Raw genomic sequence first — 20571 nt, forward strand, 5'->3', positions numbered from 1 at the left:
ATATTTGTTATAATATTTAATATTTTATTTTATATGATAAGTAATTAATTTTCAAAATAAAATATGTTGAATTACTTATAATAAAAAAAATTAAAAAATGCAGAAAATGCATGTAATTTAGAGGCATTTGTATTTATTAAATTTCACAATGGATTTTTTTCATAATTATAATAGCTTAACCCAGTGAAGCCTACTGTACCATATTTGATACACTCATTTATACAACACTTTTTAAAAATATTTTGTCTAAAGATTCCATAAACTTTTAGAAAAAAATATTCCACAGGTCTAGTGTATTTTAATTATATTTTACCTAAAATCTATGTAGCTATCTACAAATCAGGAAAGAAAAGTATTTAAAATATAAATAAATCATATATATATATATATATATATATATATATATATAAAATATTTGTTATAATATTTAATATTTTATTTTATATGATAAGTAATTAATTTTCAAAATAAAATATGTTGAATTACTTATAATAAAAAAAATTAAAAAATGCAGAAAATGCATGTAATTTAGAGGCATTTGTATTTATTAAATTTCACAATGGATTTTTTTCATAATTATAATAGCTTAACCCAGTGAAGCCTACTGTACCATATTTGATACACTCATTTATACAACACTTTTTAAAAATATTTTGTCTAAAGATTCCATAAACAGTTCCATTTCAGTTTTTTTCTGGCTATTATTTCATATGTCAGGCTTTACATGGTTAATATCATTTTGAAGTCCCATATGAATATGGCAATCATACAGCACAACTGTAAATATTTAGGACAGATATTGATTACAATTAGATTTTTAAGCTTCAGTTCCACTCCAAGATGCCTTTATTTGGAAATGTAAAAATTCAGTTCTAAGGTAATTTGGGATGTAATTTAATGGTTGACTGATATGGCTTTATCTTGGCCAACATATCAGTCTATCACTAATGCTCCCATGGGCCAAACACAAACGATCCTACAAACATTATCTTCACTTTGAACAGTGTGTCTATCAGCTTTTCCTTGAGTTCTGTCTTAGCTGACTTTGTGTGCCTTCGTCTGCTTTCCCACAATGCTAAGTAAACCGGTTCCCACGTGAACCTTCCTGTTTGAGCAGCATCATTATCTGTGATTGGGCGTCTGGTCGCATGGCTATTGTCTCACATTCATAGCCTCGGTCACCCGCATTAGGGAATGACAACAACCCCTGCCGAGAAAACCACGACACGCTAATACAGTGAGCTTAAGAACATGACCTTTAGGGTCACCATTGTCTAATAGGAGCGTTTTGTGTTCAACTCTGAGCATTCAGCCCGTTTAGGGCTTATTTGCTCAAAAATAATACAAAAAGAATTCACTGAAAAGGAAACAAACAAGGCATGAGAAAATCTTAAGTTGAATCACTTAACCACTTCATTTTATTTCCAAATTTAGTTGTAGAGTGTCCAAACTTTAAACTGGTGCTTCATTGAATGTCATGAAATTAATAACACTTAATAACACTTTGAAAAAGCTCTAATGCTTATTATCAGCCATGGTATTCTCAACAGCCTTAGCAAACATCACTAAGAAGTTTTTACTCAGAAGATTAATACTAAGAAGCAGCAAAGTGTCAAAAATGTATGTGATGGTGTGTAGATAAAGCAAATTAATCATTCAAGCCATTTTTGGTATTCTCACCTCCACACACACACACACGCAAAGTGAAGTCTGTAAGCAGAACTGATCTGGAAATATTCCATTCAAAGCATTCACTATCACGGCAATACATGTTTCCTCTTGTGCAAAGTTTCCGTGCAAAAGGAAGAAATTCGCTTCGCTACAACTACAGTGCAACACTTTAGGAAGAAGTACTACATTTCACAAACAATTGACGTGCATCTTACAACGAACTCTGATCTGTAAGACCACCCTAAACTAGCCATCAATACCTTACACTTCAGAGATTACTGTGGCAGAAACTATGTGTTATCTACATCCAACATAAAAATTGCAGTCCTTTATTGTGATGACTCAATGGATGGCAACAGACTTAAACAAATAGAGATAAGTCAATGCAGTACCGGTAACTTTGATTAGATTTTTTTAAGGTTTAATTTTTTCAAACATTTGTTCAGTGCATGCATATAAACCACAGGTTTATCTGGATTTCACACTAATGCTAATGTTAGCCTCTTTGGATGCAGAGCATCATAAAGTGGTCTAATCAGTGGTGTATTCTTGTCCCACTACACACAAGTGTTAGACATTACCTGCCCTGATGGTCTGGGAAGCCCCAACACTTCAGTGTTGAAACAACTTCCTGAAAGTGGTCTGTAATTGAGCTGTAAAGCTACATGATGTAGGGTATTTCATGTACTCATGAACGGTTTGGCCATCTTATAAAACAGTGGTGTTTTACATGGAAAGAACCAGATGTGTCCAGGTTTGCCCAGCAAATGGTTCTCACCGTAGTTGTCTAGGTGGTGCCAATTGGTGCAACACTTCGAATTCACAATGTAGACCACAAATTCAGGAAAGGGTTATTATAGTTAACTTAAACTAAAACCATGAAAAATTGTTAACCAAACTAAACTAAAAAATCCTAATAAAAATTAACAACAAAAATACAACTGACTAAAATTTAAAATTAAAACTGAAAAATTAAAAATAAAAACATTCAAATTATTAATAACAACTATAATAGTATTACAATGATACTAAAACAACATTGATTCAGGATAAAGATATTCAGACTTGTTCAATTTAAATGATCAAACTGAAATTAAATTCAAATCTACCAATGATACATATTCAATGAGCAAGATGGCCGATATAATGCGTAATTTGATATAATTAAGGTTATATGTTATAACGATGAGCGAGGGAGACATACACATTGTAATAAACATATATTCTTAAATTTCATCGTTATTTACATTTACATCATAAAAAACTGAATGCTTACATTATAAACTGGATGAAATGCAAGTTGAATTTCATTTAGCCAAGTTTTAGCTTCTGGTATCCACACCTGGAGCAACGCCTTTACATCATCTCTATGTTTAGAGACTTTCTGAAAATTCAGGGCTCATCCAGTCCTAAACAAAAATGTTTTTTTTTTTTTTGTGGCTAGCAGCTTTGTGTTTGTATAGTAAACCCTGTATGTTGAGGAATATGTGCTAACCAGCACAGAACTTGAAACCATTGCGCAACAAAAATTACTAACGTATGGTAGAGCCTCCCTACTTCTTAAGTACACTCTCATTGGGTGGTTTTTGGCTTTGCCCCAGTAAAATCATCAAGGCTGATTATGTACGTAAGTAAATGAGCACGTCAAAAAACACACTAGTGAAAAATTCCCCCAACAACGCTGCCAAAGTCACCAAAACACTGCAGAAATCTAAACCCTCAGGGTGCAAAAAAGCACTGTGCAAACAAAGATCATTAAATGGTCTCGGCTAATAAGCAAACCCTCTACCTTGCGAAAAGTGGTGTGTTCCTCCAGTGAAATGGAGTGGTGTGAGAATTAAGGCCAGCTCACTTTAACGTTCCCCTGGAGGGAGGGTGGTGTGGGTAGGACTGGTGAACCAGGACCTTTTACCCTCATTTCACTCGAGTAAATATAGAAGATAATTACCATAATGATTCTAATACAGACCTGATGACTCAACTTGGCCGTTGCGCTGAGTGAACGAGAGTTTGGCTCTGTCGAATGAACAGGACGTTCGAGGGACTGGCTAGGAAGGGTTGTGCTTACTTTAGATAATTCTTGAGCTAGTTTGTATGTCTTGACACCTTAATGCAATACGTCATGCTTTGGCAGAAAAGATAGTTGCATGTGAGTTTACTTGCAATTAAACTGCCTTTAGCAAACAGACGATGACAATAATAGCAGCAAAACGAGATCGATAATTTCATGCCCCAAGCCAAAACACAATGGAGTGCTCAATCAATGCTCTCTAACATACAGTAAGTTACACATGAACAACTAGAAGCTAGAACATGCATCAAAGAGATTGGGGATCTTTTCAGAAAATGTTACGTAACACATTGTGAATTAAAGTTTTTTTCATTTGTCATATAGCATGTAGCTAATATCACTGGAGCAAAACATTGAATTCAGTCTCTGCAAATACTGACATGGTGAATTTCAACAAAACAGGTCACATTTCATCCTGAAAAATTAAATAAAATAAAATAATTTTTTTTTTGGTAAAATTACATAATAATATAATTAAGAGCATTTCATATCCAAATTTTCATTAGCATGATGCAGGTATTTTTATCATTATTATTAATGGTGATTTCATTACTAAATTTTTTACAGTGATATATAAACATTTGATTATGTTAATGAGAATTGAGGGGAAATGTGCTTAATTGTTATGAAAATAATACAAAACATCTTAATATAAACAATTAACAGACTTAATTTTCATTAAGCAAAACATAATTTCTAATTTATTTCTTTTAATTTTGGGGTGAATATGACCTGGACATGTTCTTGACTGGTTTTGTGAGATTCAACTGACAATAAACAAAATATTTAACAATTCTGGCACTAAAATACCGAAACTTCAGGTAGACTGCTGCAAACAGCAGCTCATGACAATGCAATGACCTGAAGAGTATAAAACAAATGCAACAAATTGATCTGTAGCTGCAGAATGATCACAAGCACGTGCATGAGAGTAAAATCAGCTTTAAATCTGGTGGTTTGAACGCTGACACTCTGGAAACTCCCACCAGGGGGCTGATTTCATAGTGACACATATTTTGACTATGTTACAGTGGTCGTGCCATGTTTCTCTTTGCATTTTACCAATCAATAAAAGGCTGGAAGGAGACACAAAAAAGTGTTGTCTCATTTCATTGGTGGAGTGAGGTTATTAGTTATCCCTCCCTTTTCCTCAGTACTGTGAATCAGTGATCGCCCACACTAAAGCCGACAACATGACTTACAACACCAGCAAAAAAACCCGCCCACCAACCACCTAACAAACACAGCCCAGCCAACATGGCAACCTCAAAGACTCTAATCATACAGCGCAGGCTTTTCCTTTAACACCTTTAAACCACACAAACATTTCTGAGCATTTGCACAAATCTACGGTTAGTTTTGGTATTCAAATGCTGTAGGCATGGACAAAATAAGACTTGTGGTGGCCAAAAACTGGCAACCTTTCAGCATCATTGCTGAAAACAAGACCCAGATTGTTGTAGGTGGGGCGTAATGACATTTACACATATAATCAGTGCAATAAAATGTTAATTTTACATTGTAACTGCTTATTAAAGAAACCACAGGCAGTCTTATTTGGCTTTTTTATTCTATCATTACAAGCCTTGTTGTAACTAGAAAGTTTTCTACCTTCAGCTTGAAGCTTGTCTTCAGCTTGGCATCTAAAAAAAAGAATAATAATAATAAAATAAATAAATAAATAAAATTAATATATAAATAAATGAATAAATAATGTGAAAATGTAAATATTTTTTTTTTTTAAATATAAAAAAGTTTCAAAACATACAGCAGATATATAAGAGAAATATACTGTTATAGCTCTTGACTTGACCTTGCCCCTAATGTCTTGTTGATATCAGGATTACAGTATTTTATTTTATTTCAGATTATTCCCAACAAAACATTTCTCATTTTCATTTAGTTTAACTTAGTGTACTAAAATAAATTATTCAAAACTATATAGATATTAAAGAAAATATGACACACAACAAAATTACTAAAAATTTTACTAAAATAAAAAATGGAAATATAAAATAATTTCACCATCTATTAATAAAAACTATAGTACTATCTCAAAAATGATAAAAACACATCAATATCACTAAAACTTTAAATAAAAAAATGAAAGTGAAAATGTAAAAATAAAAACTAATTTAACAAACTAATAAAAACTATCCCAGTATCTCAATGACACTAAAATTTCACTGGTTGAAATGTTACTTAATCATTAGGTAGCAGCTGGCAATAAAAATTGCATAATGCTGCATTTGTAAGCAGTGTTTGCTTAATGTGCAAGAACAGAGTATATTTTACACCAGCAGGCCTCCAAATACTGAAGGAGGCAGTGTAAATGAACAGAGAGGTAATCGGGTTCATTCATCCAGTTTAAGACATAATCCCCCCAAACCAGCTAGCGACTTGGATGTGTGATAGATTTATGATGTCACAGCAGGGGCGGCCCTTCAAGAGCGGGAAATGTCATCTCAATTTCACACTTCTCGTGAAAGTCTGTAGTGGCCCGGCACAGATAAGCAGTGCATGAGCTTGCTGTAAATTACTTTCAAAGGATTTTGGGTCAATAGGGCAAGCCTGTTTCGCTCTGACATGTCTAAATGAAGCAGAAAAACATATGTCCTCAGAAACCGCTGTGTGTCACAAGACTAACACTAAAAAAACAGCACCTGTTATTTATTCAGTGAGCCCACAAAGCTAAAAAATTGTCATTTTAAAAATGTTTTAAAAGAGAAATGTAGTTTATGATGTGTGTGTGTGTGTGTGTGTGTATATATATATATATTGACTAGGACAAAAGATGACAAAAGATCTTAACACTATATATATATAAAAAGGCCAAAAATATATATTTTTTCTTATTTTCCAGCCATTTTTAAATACAAATAAATAAATAATAAAAAATAAAATAAATAAAAATACATTCATATATTTTAGCAAATAAAAAAGTAACTAAATTAAACACTGAAAATTAACAATGAATGACAAATCCGTTCAAAATTTTCCAGAAGAATAAGGTCAGTCTTTAAATAGTGATGATGACTACAAGTAAAGAGAAGTCACAAAGTTCAAGGGAAACAGTCCCACACTATCACGTCAACCTTATTTGCTTCCCTCGTTTGCAGCTGTCAAAGTTCCTCATATCTGACAGTTTGCCATCCCACCTTTTGACTTTAGATAATCGGTCTAAATCACCACAAAAGGCAAACTATCCTCCTTCTTATTTCAAATGGATCAGTCTAATCTAGTTTACCTTTTATTGGAGGCAGACAAACTCTTGGCTTTCTTAGTTTGTTTTTGGAAGAATGATGATCTGAATTCTGAAGATTTGTGTGTTCATGCACTGATGCATGAATATAACCACAAAATCCAGGCTTGAAGAATAAACTTTTGAATCTTACATATGGGTCGAGCACTAATCTGAATATTGGGGGATGTGTGCTCTTTAACATCTATGCGGATTACGGTTCTGAAAGGTTCACAGTTTCTTATTTGATGCATCTTTGCAACCCCCCATGTCCGTATATGTAGGAGGGTTCTCGGCTCCTTCAGAATCATCTCTTTCCTTTGTCCATGCCTTTCAAACAGGGCAGAGCTGTGCTGTGGAGCGCTGGTTGAGACCTGCTCTCTGAATAGCCCTTGTTCTTACCCTGGGGAATGTGGAATGCCTGCTGAGAAGTGTTCTTTATGCACAATACCACCCCGATGTGGCCTACACACACACACACAGACCAAACACATGAATATATAGACACACACACATTCACTCACTCACACAGAAGTCTTCAAACTCTAATGTTCTCCAAACATTAAACGAGAAGTGATTTTAAATTGAAAGGCCTTTCAGTGAGTTCCTTTACATATAATAACTTCCCACACACCTAAACATAAACGTTATTGCACTTCATTGAGTTTGAGTTCTCAGATACATTATCAATCTTGTCTCATCGTTAGCTAAAATTCTAGAGAAATAATGCAAACGAGATTTTTGTTGATAGTAAGAGTAAAGAGTTATAAAATTAATATGGATTGCATGGTTTAGATAATTAGGTTATCTATATAATTATGTCTTCTGTATAATTAGGACAAATCCGATGAGAAATGTTTCATATCAAGAACTCTCACTTTTGATTGACTATTTGGGCAAATGTTTCCGAAACACTAGATGTGATACATATGAAAGCTTATTTCCGCCTTTGGAATAAAAAAATAAATTGCAAGTTCACTCACAATTTATATCTCACAATTCTGATTGTTTTCTTGCAATTTTGAAGAAAAAAAATTGTGAGATATAAACATATTGCAAGAAAAACATCAGAATTATGAGATGTTAACTCACAATTGTGAGGAAAAAATGTCAGAATTTTGAGATATAAACTCAGAATTGCAAGGTATAACTTCTAATATATACAGAATCATGAAAAAAAAATCTGAATGATGTCATTTTAACTTAAAATTGTAAGTTTAGAACTAGCAATTGTGAGATATAAACAATTCTGAGAAGAAAATTCCGATATAAACTCATAAAAACTCAAAATATTCTCAGATATAAGCTTTCAGTTGTGAGAGAAAAATGAAAAAAAAAATGATGATAATGATAAAAAGTTACAATTACCTTTAAAAAAAATGTTTTAATTCCATATTGGAAATTAAGTTACCATGTATGATTGCTAGGGTCATTTGAAATTCTGAGAATCAGAATCAGGAGACTTAAGTAATATTTTTCTTGTGGTCTCCGTTTAATCTAGGAATGAGAGAGATCTTCTTTGATTTTGCTGTCCTATAGGAATCATTGATGGTAACTACAATTTTCTCTTTCTAACACACAAAAATAAACCACAAAATCACCGTTTACTCTTTCTCTACCTTGTATTTCCCATTTCTTTTAATTTCAGTGGGGCAACCCCCTATTTTTTCCCCTCAGACACATTGAGAACAATGTACATTTCCAAACAAAACCCTCGACTTGGATTACATCCTAGAGAGAAAAGAGAAAAAAACTAAATCCCAGAACGTTTACTTCACCTAATCAGTTCTTTGTGCCTGTCAGGCTATTTGTGCCACAGTTACATAAGAGTGAAAAGAAAGCAGGAAAGCAGGGTACAGACATTTGAGTGTGGCTGGGTGTTTAGAAGGAGGGGTCGGCTCTCATTTCGGTGTGCTCCTGAAGGAAAATCTATGGCGTAACAGTCTCAAACTGTTCCCAGATCCCTGTGTCTGTTAAAAACAGACTACATGAGCTCTGAAATCTAATAAGAGGCCATACAGGTCTGCTTGTTTGAGGCTCATTTGTGTCTTATGTATCTTCTCACACCTGCGCACCTGCTGGAAAACATAACTGACGTCGACAGGCCAGGGTTCTGACTGACCTTTGTGATGCGTGACGTCAAGATGTGGACCACGTGACTGAAAGATGAGGTCTGTTTAGTGTCTTCACTGCTCCAAAGGTGGAAAACTGGCTCTGGTGAGAACTTAATGTTTAACTAACAACAGTACTTCACCTCATGGACTGTGTGAGGGACTTCTTTGATACCCCAAAAGAACCAGTTGAGAAACCTTTGGTTTTTAAGAGCCCTTGTGGAAGTAAACAGGTTAAACTGAGGAAGTATGGCCTTAGTTATTCCGTCAGCTGTCTGTCCACTCTGTTGGGTTTGGCAGATTAGTTATCAGACCGGGAACCGAAAACAGCCTGTGTGTCACTCAGGGTGATGTACATCAGTTGTTCTGCGTCAGAAACAACAACAGCGTGACCAGTTCGCCCCTGCGGTCCTGACCCTCTAATACCCTGCGGTAAAGGTCCTCCACTAAGTAAACCAGTCTCTGAGGCAAAGATGCTTTAAAAGTTTCAGAAATGCCAGCAAAACAAAGGATCTCTCTGTGGCAACTGGAGATAAAAGGAAATTGAATCTGTTTTGATGTAACTTCCTCTGAAGTTACGGGGTGAAACTCACAAAAACTGCCAAGAAAAATATAGGTCATATTTCACTCCAAAATCAAAGGGTATAAATGCATAATGTTTTTCTAAAATGATTTTATATTGGCATGCATTTTTAAGAAATATGTATTATTTATTAATTAATGTATTTATGTGCTTATTTTTTATTTATATAAATAACATATAAAAATATTGTAAAATATATTATAATAATTAATAAAAAACATGTTTTATATAGATAAGTCAATAAGAATATTTTCTTTAAAAATAAATATTATTAGGCATTTATAATGTTACAATGTTGTACTGTTATAATGTTGTTTCAACCCATCTTTGGGTCAAATATGGACTAACCCAACTTTTGGGTTAAACATTTATTGTAAAAATTTAACCTAACAGCTGGGTTATTTGAAACAACCCAGCATTTTTTTAGAGTGTACAAAATTTTTTTTTTGTCAAATAAATTGTTCTTTTGAATTTTCAATAAAGAATCTGCAAAAACTGTATTCCACAAAATTAAGCAGCATAACTGTTTTTAACACTGACAATAAGAAGTGTTTTTTGAGCACCAAATCAGCATTGAATGATTCTTAAAACATCATGTGACACTGAAGACTAATGGCTTCTGAAATTTTTTTAATTATTTTTTTCTTGCAAATAAATCAAATAAATTCAGCTTTATTTAGCATATTTGAGAGAGATTGCAATAGAGGCTCATTGCCATACTGTAGAGGAATCCAAACAATCTGATATGCGCTAACAGTCCGTGTCTTGCCAAGTACTCCACATTCCCCAGATAGTGTGAAGCAGACAAAAGCATTCCATTCAGGAAGAGCCGCTCGATCCTCCTACCAAAGTAGGAAGCAAATCTTCCCAAAGGGCTGAAGGCCTCAAAGACTATGCAAATGGTGAGGGAATCGCACACAAGGGCCAAGTTTCTCCTGAATGAAAAGCTGCCCTCACGCTATGTGCACTTGGATTGGAAGTACAGATTTGGCCAAAGTTTAGGCATACTTTTGAGTGCCCCAAAATCAGCTGGGAAAACGTTTGAAAGGATGACAGCTAAAATCACTGTCTGTTTTACACAAAAGGTCATTTTGCTTAAAAAGTAAATTTTTTATATAATGAAAGTGAATGGGGTCTGAGGCTGTCAAGCTATAAAATTATGAAATAAGCACCATAAAAGTATCATTAAAGTGATAAGACTCATGCACTATATTCCAAATGTTCTAAAGCCATATTTTCAGCCTGTATGTCACACAAAGAACTATCAAATCAAACTTTAGTAACAAAAACTTAATTTCTAGGTGAATGATTCTTTTAATACTGGATGTTAATAACAATCAAATAAGTACAAGTATATATGATATAGAGTTCATTAATGAGTCTATTCATCATTTTTGAATGACGTCTATAAAACCACTCTCAGAAAACAGTCCCAGTGTAAAGGGCAATCTATGCACAAATCAAACATGGACATGCACATAAAATCCTGGAGTGGTTTTATTTTCTGTCTCCACCAGGAACACCCAGTATAGCAGCAACCCTGTTACTCTGAACAAAATGCATGCTGTTTGCTTTAAAACAACACATTACACAATCGCAGTGAGGCTCAAATTGGAAAAGGGGCTGGAGCCTGGGCTAATGAATGGCCCCATATATCCTCAAGTGGCTCAGAGTAACTTGAGTTGAAAATGCAGAGTGTAAATCACATCATTTATTATAAGTCCGGCAACAATAGAGCTCAAAGAGTGCTTTTGTGTCATGGTTGTAATAAATTATGTGATTTGCACTTTGCTTTCGGATCATACCAGCCATGCAATAAATGAATGGTTGGTTACGCACACAAATTACTGCTGTTCAGAGCTGGAGCCAGCCGGTTGTCAAGTTAAGGACTATTTAACTAGTGAAATAGCATTGGTTCTAAATGGGAAGGATGCTTAAGCACATCCTCCATTGAATTTACATAATTTGCCCCTGTATAATAAACATTCACACAATAATGGCACATATAAATAAAGGTAGTATAATGCACAATGTACAAGTTATACCTCTTTGCATATTGTCTGTCTATCTATCTATCAATCTATCACAGTTGCAGAGCAGTTGCGCTTTCATTTTAAAAAGTCATAGAAATCCCTTCTAAGTTTGATAAACATGTAAATTCTACACGTTTTACTCTAGTAAACAGATGAGTTCCGATGTAGTTTACGGAAATAGCGCGCATGAATGGAGAGTCACTTACTTTGTACTTCATTCTTACGCGTCCTCCGCTCTTCAGGAGCTCCAGTAAGAAACAAAATCCGTGTTCAGGCTCAGAAGAGACTCTTCTTTTAGCGTTTAAACGAGACTAGACGCGCATTTTGCCCATTTTCACTGTGTATCGCAGCAACGGAGTGATAACGGTAAATGCGCTGCGGGCTCGAGGGTCTGTAGTTCATCTGAGCGCGAGAGGGAGGAGCGCGCACTACTCTGCGAACCTGCGCGAGCTCATTTGCATAACGCACACTCATTGGTCAGCGGTTGCGAGGACGCTCCGCTCGTGGATCGTGATGTCACCACAGTCAGCGGACTAGACGCTGCGGAATTCAAAGAATGAAAACTTTTTATAAGCCATAAAAGGCGGCGTCGACATTTCCAAGGAAATAACACAGCGCAGTTAATCACATATTATAGTATGAGCTCACTGTTCTAGATATTAAGGAAAGGGTATATTGAATGATGACTAGACATGCGTACACTTTGACCAAAACGCATCTTGGCTTTTGTTTTTCAGTTTGTACACAACTTTGATAAACACTTCTGTGGTTTATGATTAATTTTGAGCCACCTGGTCAGTAATTTTACTCCAGACCCCTAGAATCAAGGTTTGTAGAATCAAGGTTTCCATACGTTTTATATACATAATTTTTTCCCCCCCAGTCGTTTGTGATCGCTGGATGAAGATTGTTAAAAATAGATTACAAGAGCAATTATTTTGCCAATGAAACAGACCTATATCAGAGATGAACATACCAAGAAAAGGTATATTTATATTCAAATTCCCGTGTTTTTTTCTTTATATTTTAAACACAGTTTAAATGAATTAAATTAAAATGAATGGTCGATTATTTATTTATTTATTTTATATTTTTAGTTATTTTTTTATATAAATGTATGCATTTTTTTAAAAATCTTATATAAACGTTTCATTTCCTGGTATTTCCAGGTTGTCCATGACTGTAGGAGCCCTGTTGATTGATTTGATTTGGATTATACATGGCATTCGTAAAAAAAAAAAAAAAAAAAGAAGCTTGATCTGAAGTAATGGATATAAGTTTATTGCCTGAGGTTACCTTAATGTGGGATTTTGATCAAGATCTTTTAGCCCTTGATGTCAAACAGCTTTAATTGGTTTATTTGTCAAACTTTAAGTCATCCCTTTTTTTGCATCACTGTAGGCAGGCATTACATGAGTGATGACTATACCAACCATGACCACAGGCACTAGAATAATGAGACTAGTTTTACATAAGCTCCAAAATGATGATTTTTGCCTGGGATTGATGCAAGAAGGATTTTGGTTTATTTTGTCCAGTCATTCTTGAATTTAATCAGAATCCTAAATACTAGCATGGTTCCAGATTACCTTTTATTGACTGGATTGTTTAAATTCTCACTTAAGAACATTTTGTTTTTGCTGCTTTTTAATTTGTCATGTCATTTAAGAGACTGATTAAGAAAATTAAGAGTTGAACTACAAACTACATTCATTGTGGTTTCCTGTTGTGAAATGTGCACTGAGGTTGATCATAAGTCATGAACAGAGTAGCTTGTTTGCTTGCTTATTTGTCAGAAGATATGTCACCAATATATATTTTAAATATCTAATATAAGATGTAATATATATTTAAGGTCTCACTGTACATGTTTCATAGCAATCTTAAATTTAAAACAAAGTTTGCCACAAACGTCTGTAATAATTTGTGGGAAGACAATTTTATTTATATTAGATTTTATTTATATTAATATCTATATTAATAATAATAAGTCTGATTTGACAACTCTGATGTCTAAACAACCCTTTTATGCTGTCTTTTTTGAGGGGGTTCTAACAAACCTCTTTAGTTAAAACAACTAGGAAATTTTTGAGTTCAGATTCTCAAATGAAATGTGCTGTTTTTGGTATATGTGCATCTGAAATCAAATGTACGAAAGATGCTCTGCTTCCAGAAAGATTCACTACACACCTCACGCAACCTTATACACAAAACAGGTATAAAAACGGTAGTGTACTCACCAGTAGGCTGAGTGTCAGTGTGTTTAAGAGAGCTCTTGACAGTAAAGAAAAGATGATAGCAAAGAGGTGAGAGGAAACGCCCTGGATGGCCTGATCTAGCAGTAGGCCGGGGTGTGACTGCCTGTTTATGTGCGTTTGAGCTTGCAGTGTATGCATGCGCATGCTTTGAAGTAATGCAGTTATGATTACTGGCTTAAAAACATGCAGAACATGAGGGCCTGTCAGGTTATGCTGAACGTTGGATACTCCACTGAAGCTTTACTACAAATGCACAACCAATTTCTCTTTTATTCCACTTTTGATGTATTTAGTTTCAATTTCAGTTAATTTACTGAAAGGTTGTGAACATTTCAGTTATGTCATATGGCCTCATGTTGCATGTTTATTTGGGCAAGTTGCATCCAGTTTGGAAATAAAAAAAGTTGTTTTGCATGGAAAACAATCTAATTTTGTTTTAACAGTCCAAACAAAAGTTAAAGTTGAAAATGAGATATTAAAATAGCAGCTAGTATTATTTTCAGTTTAAGTTGCATTGCATTTAGAGAATTTTGCATTGCATTTTGAGTGTACTGTAGAAAGTTGGCAAGTGTAGCAGTATAGGGTGACTATACATCCTTTTTTTTCCTGGACTTGTCCTGGCCAGGATTTCTTAGTTGCCTAAAATGTCTGGAATTTGGCTTAATTTTCCTATTGTTTTCTTACTTCCTGAAGTAAGGCTGAAAAGTAGTTTGACCAGAAGCGTTCAGACATTGTGCAAAATTGATCAATTGTGGCGTGTGAGAAGGTGAGATCTTAGAAAGCATGTCAATATAGGAAAACAAAGCCAAAACCTGGACATTTTAGGCAATTTAGAAAGCCCGACTAGTACATGTACAGGAAAAAAAAGGATGTATGGTCACCCTAGTAGTGTAGGTCATCCAGTGATGTTTGGTTGGTAAGCATAGCCTTGTTAGCCCCTGCTGGTAGATTATTACATTATGGAAATATACAATTGCTTATTGCACATTTTGACAAATGTAGTTGATTATCTGAGTATTCCATGCATGCCGAACATTTGCATATGCATAGTATACATACTATATTCTGCCAGAATAGTAGTTTAGTAACATGCTATTCCAAGCACAGCCCACATGTTTGCCTGCCTCTCCCATTTCTTCAGGTCTCATGAGTAGTTCCTGCAGACTCAGAGCCCCGCTCTTTGTTCCAGGACCACAATCATAACTGCAATCATACATCTCAAAACAAGCATTTGTCATACATTAGTGGCAGCTGGGTTAGAAGGAGCTTTCTGTGACACGCAGTGTTTTTGTACACCTGTTTCCTTCACAAACATCCTTTAAATGACTTCCTCATTTTTCTCACTATAACAAGGCTGAGCTAGAATGCCACAGAGATTTTTCTTTAATTACTTTAGGAATCATTTGGTTAATTAGTGTTATATATAAGCACTATAATTACACTACAACTATAACCAAAGTATTCAACTTATATAATATATAACTATATACACTACACTATCCAAAGTATTCAACTTTAGTTCATAACAATTTGAAAATCATACACTGTATTAAAAGTCAAAGTAAAATTTAGGGTTAAAAAAAACAATTGCCAGAGCTTTACCATAAAAATATGGTAGCAAAATTTTAAGTTTTTGTCAAGTTTTTAGGTTAAAGTAACAGTAAAAAAAAATATATATATTTTATTAACTGAAGTGGTGTTAATATAGCAAATAATACCACTAAAATCTGTTTTTACCTTTATAATACATTGACCATCGCATTAGAAACTATACATAGTATTTCACTGTAAAATTGCATGAAATCTCACATTATATCTATTACAGTTTTTCACCAGTAAGAGAACTCGCAGTTAACCATTTTTACAGTATTTTATTATTATAATTACAATTATTTTGTAAAGTTTATAGAACTCCTTGGAACACTTTGTGTTATAGTGGAAGTTGCATGTAGGCAAATGCCACACATTTTTGTCTTACATAAACAATGTTAGTAAATATAAAATCTTAATTGTGACACGTCGCTGTTAAAACTGTAATTTGCATGTTTTGACGGGAACTTTAACTCTGTTGTTTTATAACTTCTCCCTTGGTTGTTAGAAAATTTACAAGACTACTGCTCGTAGCCAGAGAGCTCTTTCTCTAGGGTTGTATAACAAAAGTCATTAGTTTGCAGTTTCAGTCAAGATATGAAATAACAAGAAAAGAAAGTTATAAGTCTGAGCTGCACAATGTTCTATACCAGCTGTTGCCATAACATTGGTTTCCAAGGCCGAGAGATTTGTGGTTGTTCTGTACTGATGGTGGGTGATGCTTGAACTATTTTTGTGTTTAACAGCTGGGCTCGACAATAAAAACTCACAATACACATGGTTTGGCATAATGGGATCATTCTGTTTGACTCTAGATGCACCACCATGTGAGTAACAAATGTATCCTGATCCTCTACCAGGAGTCTGTCAGTGAACTGCACTTGGTCTTGTGAGTTGAACCGAGAGAGGAATTTGTGTTTAGGGAGTTTTTGGGCTGTTTCTCATGATCTGAGAAAACGATCACAAAACAACTTGGCGCACTTTAATGTAAAAGCATGGCCTTCTGTGTTGTGTGCGTGTGTGTTTATGAGATTGTTCTGGTGTGTGTGTGTGTTTGTATTTTAGGTAGGAAGTTTGGATGAAATAGAATTATGTCATGCGGACCAGCTTTAGGAAAGAAGAACCACAAAAGAGAGCTCTTCAATATCTCATTGATTTGTCTTTGATAAAATCTACGGTATCATTTTGATACACAAATTTCTAAGGCCTCTACATGATCAAAACTTTACTCAAAAACCTGTTGTACGCAATCTACTACATGCCTTCTGTCGTCAGATTGATAGTTTATACTTTTTTAAACTTCCCCCTCCCGAGCGTCTCTTATGTCTTAATCTTTATGTTTTATAAAGTAAACATGGCAATAACTTTTATATTGTTAGTAATATTTAAAGATGAACGTTTCCTGTACTGAAGCAACTTAGGTTTACTTGATTATCCATACTTTTTTTTTTTTCTTAGAAAAATCATGTTAAAATGTAGGTATCACATATGATTGATCAGGCTTTTGAGGAATATGAGCCATAAAAGCCTGATGTATCAAATATGATACTCAACAAAAACATGTATGCACACATTTTATTTTATTTTATTTTTAATCAAATATATCTTTTTATTTTATATTTATTTTATTTTATTTTGTCTAAAGGTGATAAAAACTCCATTAAGTGTGCAGCAAAAGAGCAGCCTCTGAGCAATGAAATTTTCATTTGGGGACATTTTCATCAGGGGTAAATCTAGGCTAACCGCTTTGTTCAAGGGCACGATGATGATTTAACTTGGTTCTCAGTAACTTTTCTACTTGAGATTGAACCTGAAGACATTGTGTTAGTATCCCAGGTCCTTCAGGATACTGTGAAGGTTCCGCTCCATCTAATCCATCAACACCAGTAATCAGCAGAGCTTCCTGTGGCATCAGCAAAGTCTTGACAGCCCCTCTCATTCTCTCTCTGTATGTCTCTCCAGGTCCTTTATAATCACACTGACCTTTGGTGACCCTGTAGCTGTGGAGCATTGTGTCAGAATCCAGGGCATGTGAAGGCCAAGGGAATGAAATAAAGAGCTACGAAACCTTTGCTGTTCAGAGATGGAGGGGCTTTTCTTAAGAGTTATCACTTCAGCAACAAAAACAAAACAAAAAAAAAAACAGGGTAAGACCCCGCCAAAAAATCAGCATGTCGTCTTTGAAGATCATATACCTTTAGATAATATGGACATGTATGGGACACCCTGCAGTGCGTAAAACATCAGTTGTTTCCTTGGATTTTACAGATGAATAGGTAATTTGCTTCTCTTATGCGATTCGATTTCTGATCAAACTGTTTATGTATTTATTATACACAGAATTGACAGCTATTAAAACTGTACAGATTTTAGGTTATATTTTAAATAAAAATGCATAAAGGAAAGAAAATATTTTTTAAATACTGCAACTAGTTACACCATTTCACCCATTTTAATCTCCTTTAAGCTTTTTATGCAGTTCCTTGGGTGTGATAAATGCATCTTAAAAGTATCAATAATATTGTTTATTTTCCCCCAGAGGTCGGTCTGTCTGTATATTTATTAATTAATATTTTAAGATTTAATTTTATATTTAATATTTAATTAAAATGTAATTTAATTTTTTATTTTGGTAACGATTTTTAATTTAATTAATTTTGTTTTGGTCAAAAACAATAATAATTTTTGTGCAGATAGTTGAGTGTGATAAATGCATTATAAAAATGGCCAATATTACATGTAGCCGCCTAACCAGGTACTAAATTTAATGTTTATGTGTTTAGAACATACGTGTTTAGAACAGCTGGATAATCTAGTTATAAGGTCTGGTGTGAAAACAAATCAATTAGTTTCTCTTTATGTAGTGTTATTTTGTTAGAAAGCTGAAGAACTTGCCCAGAAGTAGTCTTCAAAACCTTAACAGAAATCTCCTTCTCTCTTTTGAAGGATGGTTTTTGTCATGTGAAAGTCTGCGTGATTCTGAATAGATATAGTTGAAAGGATGAAAATGGTCATTGATTGGCTTTGACATCTTCCTGTATATCACCCACTTCCTGTGCATTTTGTGTCAAGACACACATATCTCACAACACAGTGAATGTCTGTTGTTGTTTGTGACTGCTGGGTTGGTTTGACCCCAATTTCTAGATCTCTTAATTCATAAGAAACACTTTCTACCCCTGTCTTCCTCTGAGAGCTACAACTGGATCAAATGCTGTACCAGATAGAACCTTTGAAGTCGACATGAAATGACAATTGACCTCTTTCAGCCCTTCTACACCTGCCAAGTTTTTATGATCCAATCAATCCCCAATGGATAAAATCAAAAACAGAACAATAAATGTTTGGAGAGCAAAATTAGATTCGGTTGGACACAATGCCGCACATCCCCCTCTCTGTCCCTATTTTTTTCTCTAGAAGTTTAATTGCATTGCAATGAGGACAACACTGAGTGTGTGTGTGTGTGTGTGTGTGTGTGATGTGAGTGATGATGCGTGGTGGGGTGTTGACAGTTCCATTTCCAGTGCGAGACACCCGACATGTCTGGAATACTGGTTGCACACACACAGCTCTTCCCCCTCTTCTTTTGCACTCTGTTCTTCAGTCTTTCTTTCATCACTACACCTCTTCTACAATGAGCACTGAGCCGATTTGATCTCCTTCTATTTGGTTCTTTTTTAAAAGCCTTGCTGGTACTTGTCACTTTGTTCCTCTTCCCATAGTGAAACCGGTGCAAAAACACCACATGTTTGTTCAGTGCCCTGAAAACTGTCAGACTGATGCATCAACAACTCAAATGAATTTTGCATTCAGATACTGTACCTTTTGTTAAGAAAAAGTCGAATATGGAGAGGCACATACTGAATTTGTGCCCACAGAACCAGAGAAATTTTCATAGAATTTTGTCTTTTATAATGTTCTATTTCGCATGTTCATCTCTTAATAATTTTAGTAATTTATTATTTTTTAAATCATGTAGAATTCTGCAGATTTCCCATTTTCTGCAGAAAATATTGAAGAGAGTCTTTATTTTATTTGATCCAAAACAATAATAATTTAGTTTCTCATTACTATTTTCCACCCTCTCTTTGACATTTAGAAGTGAACCAGGGATGTAACGCCTGATAGAACTTGCAGACAATGAATTTCCAATGTTGGGATCCTTCAGAAGGATATTCAGAGCGGCAGGCATCACCCACTCAAAGTTTGTCAAACTTTTACTTATTTAACCATAATTGTCAGGGTTTTTTGGTCTTTATGAATAAATAATATATCTATCCTGGTTCTTTCTCAATTCACTGTGACTAGGCAGGTTGAGTTTCTGAACATCAATTGGTGTCATTGTTAACGTGTAAACATGAACAGTCAGTTGTTTATTTCAGAAGTTTGTGGAAGTTAAGAATGAGTCATTTTTGCAGCATGTTTTAAATAGATTCCTAGTGCCTATGAGGAAGTTGTGAAAGTATACAAAGTACAGCTCTTTCATCTCAAAACATCAAAGAAGATACGATTCCTCATGATTTGACCCCTTTAGTAGAAGCCAAACACAGATTTTCAGTCTAGTCTGCTTTTCCCATTTGTGAGCAGAACTTGTGGACAGAGCTGAGGATTTCTGAGGGAAATGTCTAGTACAGAGATGTTAGGCTTGAGATGGAGAAGTGCGGTTTTGGTCTGGTTATTCATGGAGAGGATCCATTGCGCTTTTGGGCCATCTGGTTGTGGTGTACTTTTGGGATGGTGCACTTTGGGGCATTTTAAAGAAAGACAGCAATGCATTGTGGATATTTCAGTGTGTGTTTGGATGAACAACATGCACATTGTATACACTAAAGTTACAGGACACTCAAACTCCTGAACGTCCTGAACCAAACCCTCCATGTAATATGGCCATATACACCATCACAAAACAGTTCCTTACCACTGAAAACGTATTTTCTTTCATTAGGCCCCCTTATTATTTGAAGACAAACATAATGCTGTGGTGGGTTGTGCTGTGGCTTGTTCATTGACCTA

The 20571-nt window shown here is 34.7% G+C and overlaps 1 protein-coding gene across 2 annotated transcripts in view; it reads right to left on the minus strand.

Moving 5' to 3' along the window:
- LOC107681627 (enhancer of filamentation 1-like) overlaps nucleotides 1–12097 on the minus strand; it is a 30063-nt gene extending 17966 nt beyond the window's left edge. For both annotated transcript variants that reach the window (XM_016477945.1, XM_016477946.1), the window contains exon 1: nucleotides 11917–12097. In XM_016477945.1, coding sequence (XP_016333431.1) covers nucleotides 11917–11928 — 12 coding nt within the window. In that variant the 5' untranslated portion in view covers nucleotides 11929–12097. The remainder of the gene's footprint in view (nucleotides 1–11916) is intronic.
- Nucleotides 12098–20571: the final 8474 nt, after the last annotated feature.

Source organism: Sinocyclocheilus anshuiensis, unplaced genomic scaffold (assembly GCF_001515605.1).
Source record: "Sinocyclocheilus anshuiensis isolate Anshui unplaced genomic scaffold, SAMN03320099.WGS_v1.1 scaffold1524, whole genome shotgun sequence".
NCBI classification, from domain to species: Eukaryota; Metazoa; Chordata; class Actinopteri; order Cypriniformes; family Cyprinidae; genus Sinocyclocheilus; species Sinocyclocheilus anshuiensis.